The 1,480-nt window shown below is 30.3% G+C and overlaps 1 protein-coding gene across 1 annotated transcript; it reads left to right on the forward strand.

Moving 5' to 3' along the window:
* Window positions 1-24: 24 nt before the first annotated feature.
* LOC103308842 (piggyBac transposable element-derived protein 4-like) lies at window positions 25-591 on the forward strand. Its single transcript, XM_008182961.1, has one exon. It carries the CDS (start codon window positions 25-27, stop codon window positions 589-591), a length of 567 nt encoding a protein of 188 aa, XP_008181183.1.
* The last annotated feature ends 889 nt before the right edge of the window (window positions 592-1,480 follow it).

Genomic DNA, 1,480 nt, shown 5'->3' on the forward strand with positions numbered 1-1,480 from the left:
AAAAAGTTTTATCCTTAAAACCTAATGAAAAAAGATAATAAATATGCTTCTGGAGATATAGAGTATGCTCAATGCGATGATATAAGTGCTATGCGCTGGAAAGACAGAGGTTCTAAGCCAGTTACACTGATAAGCAATATGCATAATGCAGCAGAACATTGTGTTGTACTTAGACGAAATTCTAGAGGTGAAAAAGTTCCTGTTTCCTGTCCAACTGGTATATCTGATTACAATAAATATATGGGCGGAGTAGACAAATTCGATCAATATATAGCTGCTTACACTATATCACAAAAATCTCGTAGATGGTGGATCAAATTGTTTTACTATTTTATTGATACCGCAATTGTCAATTCTTATATCTTGTACATCTTGTACAAAGAGAGTTGTAATAAAGCAAAAAATAAATATGTTTCACAGTTGGATTATAGATCAATGCTTACAGATACCTTAGTCAATAATTTTAGCTGTAGAAAAAAACTACTGTATCTCCACAAGAAAAAGGTGCAAAAAAAAAAATTAAACAATCTGCTGTTGAACATGTACCAAAGTATATACAATCATATAGACGTTGTAAGTTGTGTAGTATGAGGACAAAAGAAAAACGATCAAATATGATGTACATTACCTGTGATGTAGTATTATGTAAAGACTGCTATGGACCCTATCATAAAACTGATTAAACGGTATTTTAAATTATACAGTGTTAGTACATTTTATGCCGATGATTTTTTTCTATTTTTAAATTTTACTTGTTTGTTATATTGTTTAGTATGAATTATAAACAAAACCAAAAGCCTGGTAGCTTACTTTCAAGCTGACATTGATACTAATTGTATCATAATTTTATATGAGTATTCATATTAGAATTTTATGCTAGTGAGTTTTACTATTTTTAAGCTTTACTTATTTGTAAGCATTAGAATATTTGAAGTTCAGAAATAATAGAAAATAGTAAATACCTACACATTTTATTATTTCCAGTGTATGGCTCGTAAAGTTAATAGTGCTTGAAATAAGTATTTGAGCCAGACTGGGAATTCATCTTCTAATAAGCCCCCTGAACCCAATGACCGCCATCAACTAATATTTTCAACAATTGTTACTCAAACTTCAGTTGGTATTAGGGTAGGAAGGCTGGAATTGGTAAGGTATGCAAATATTCTTTAATTAATGTTTCATTTATTACCTGCTAAATGTCTTTAATAATGCAATTTAAATATCATTGATGAAGTTCAGCTATGTTCAAATGAATGTTCACGTAGTTTAGCAAAAGCTAAACTTGCATTATAAAAATTTATAAAATCAACCGTTCGACCTATTGACTTAAAAATTACACAGCACATTACTAGTATAAGTTGACAGGATAGCAGAGTACCCACGATTTCCAGGGATGTAATTTTTATAGCTGTAGCACGATGGTTTTTTTTTAGAATTTTTCAAGTTGTAGTATATCGTATCGTTAGGCCATATACTTGCC

The sequence above is a fragment of the Acyrthosiphon pisum genome, chromosome X (genome assembly GCF_005508785.2).
Source record: "Acyrthosiphon pisum isolate AL4f chromosome X, pea_aphid_22Mar2018_4r6ur, whole genome shotgun sequence".
In the NCBI taxonomy this organism is placed as follows: Eukaryota; Metazoa; Arthropoda; class Insecta; order Hemiptera; family Aphididae; genus Acyrthosiphon; species Acyrthosiphon pisum.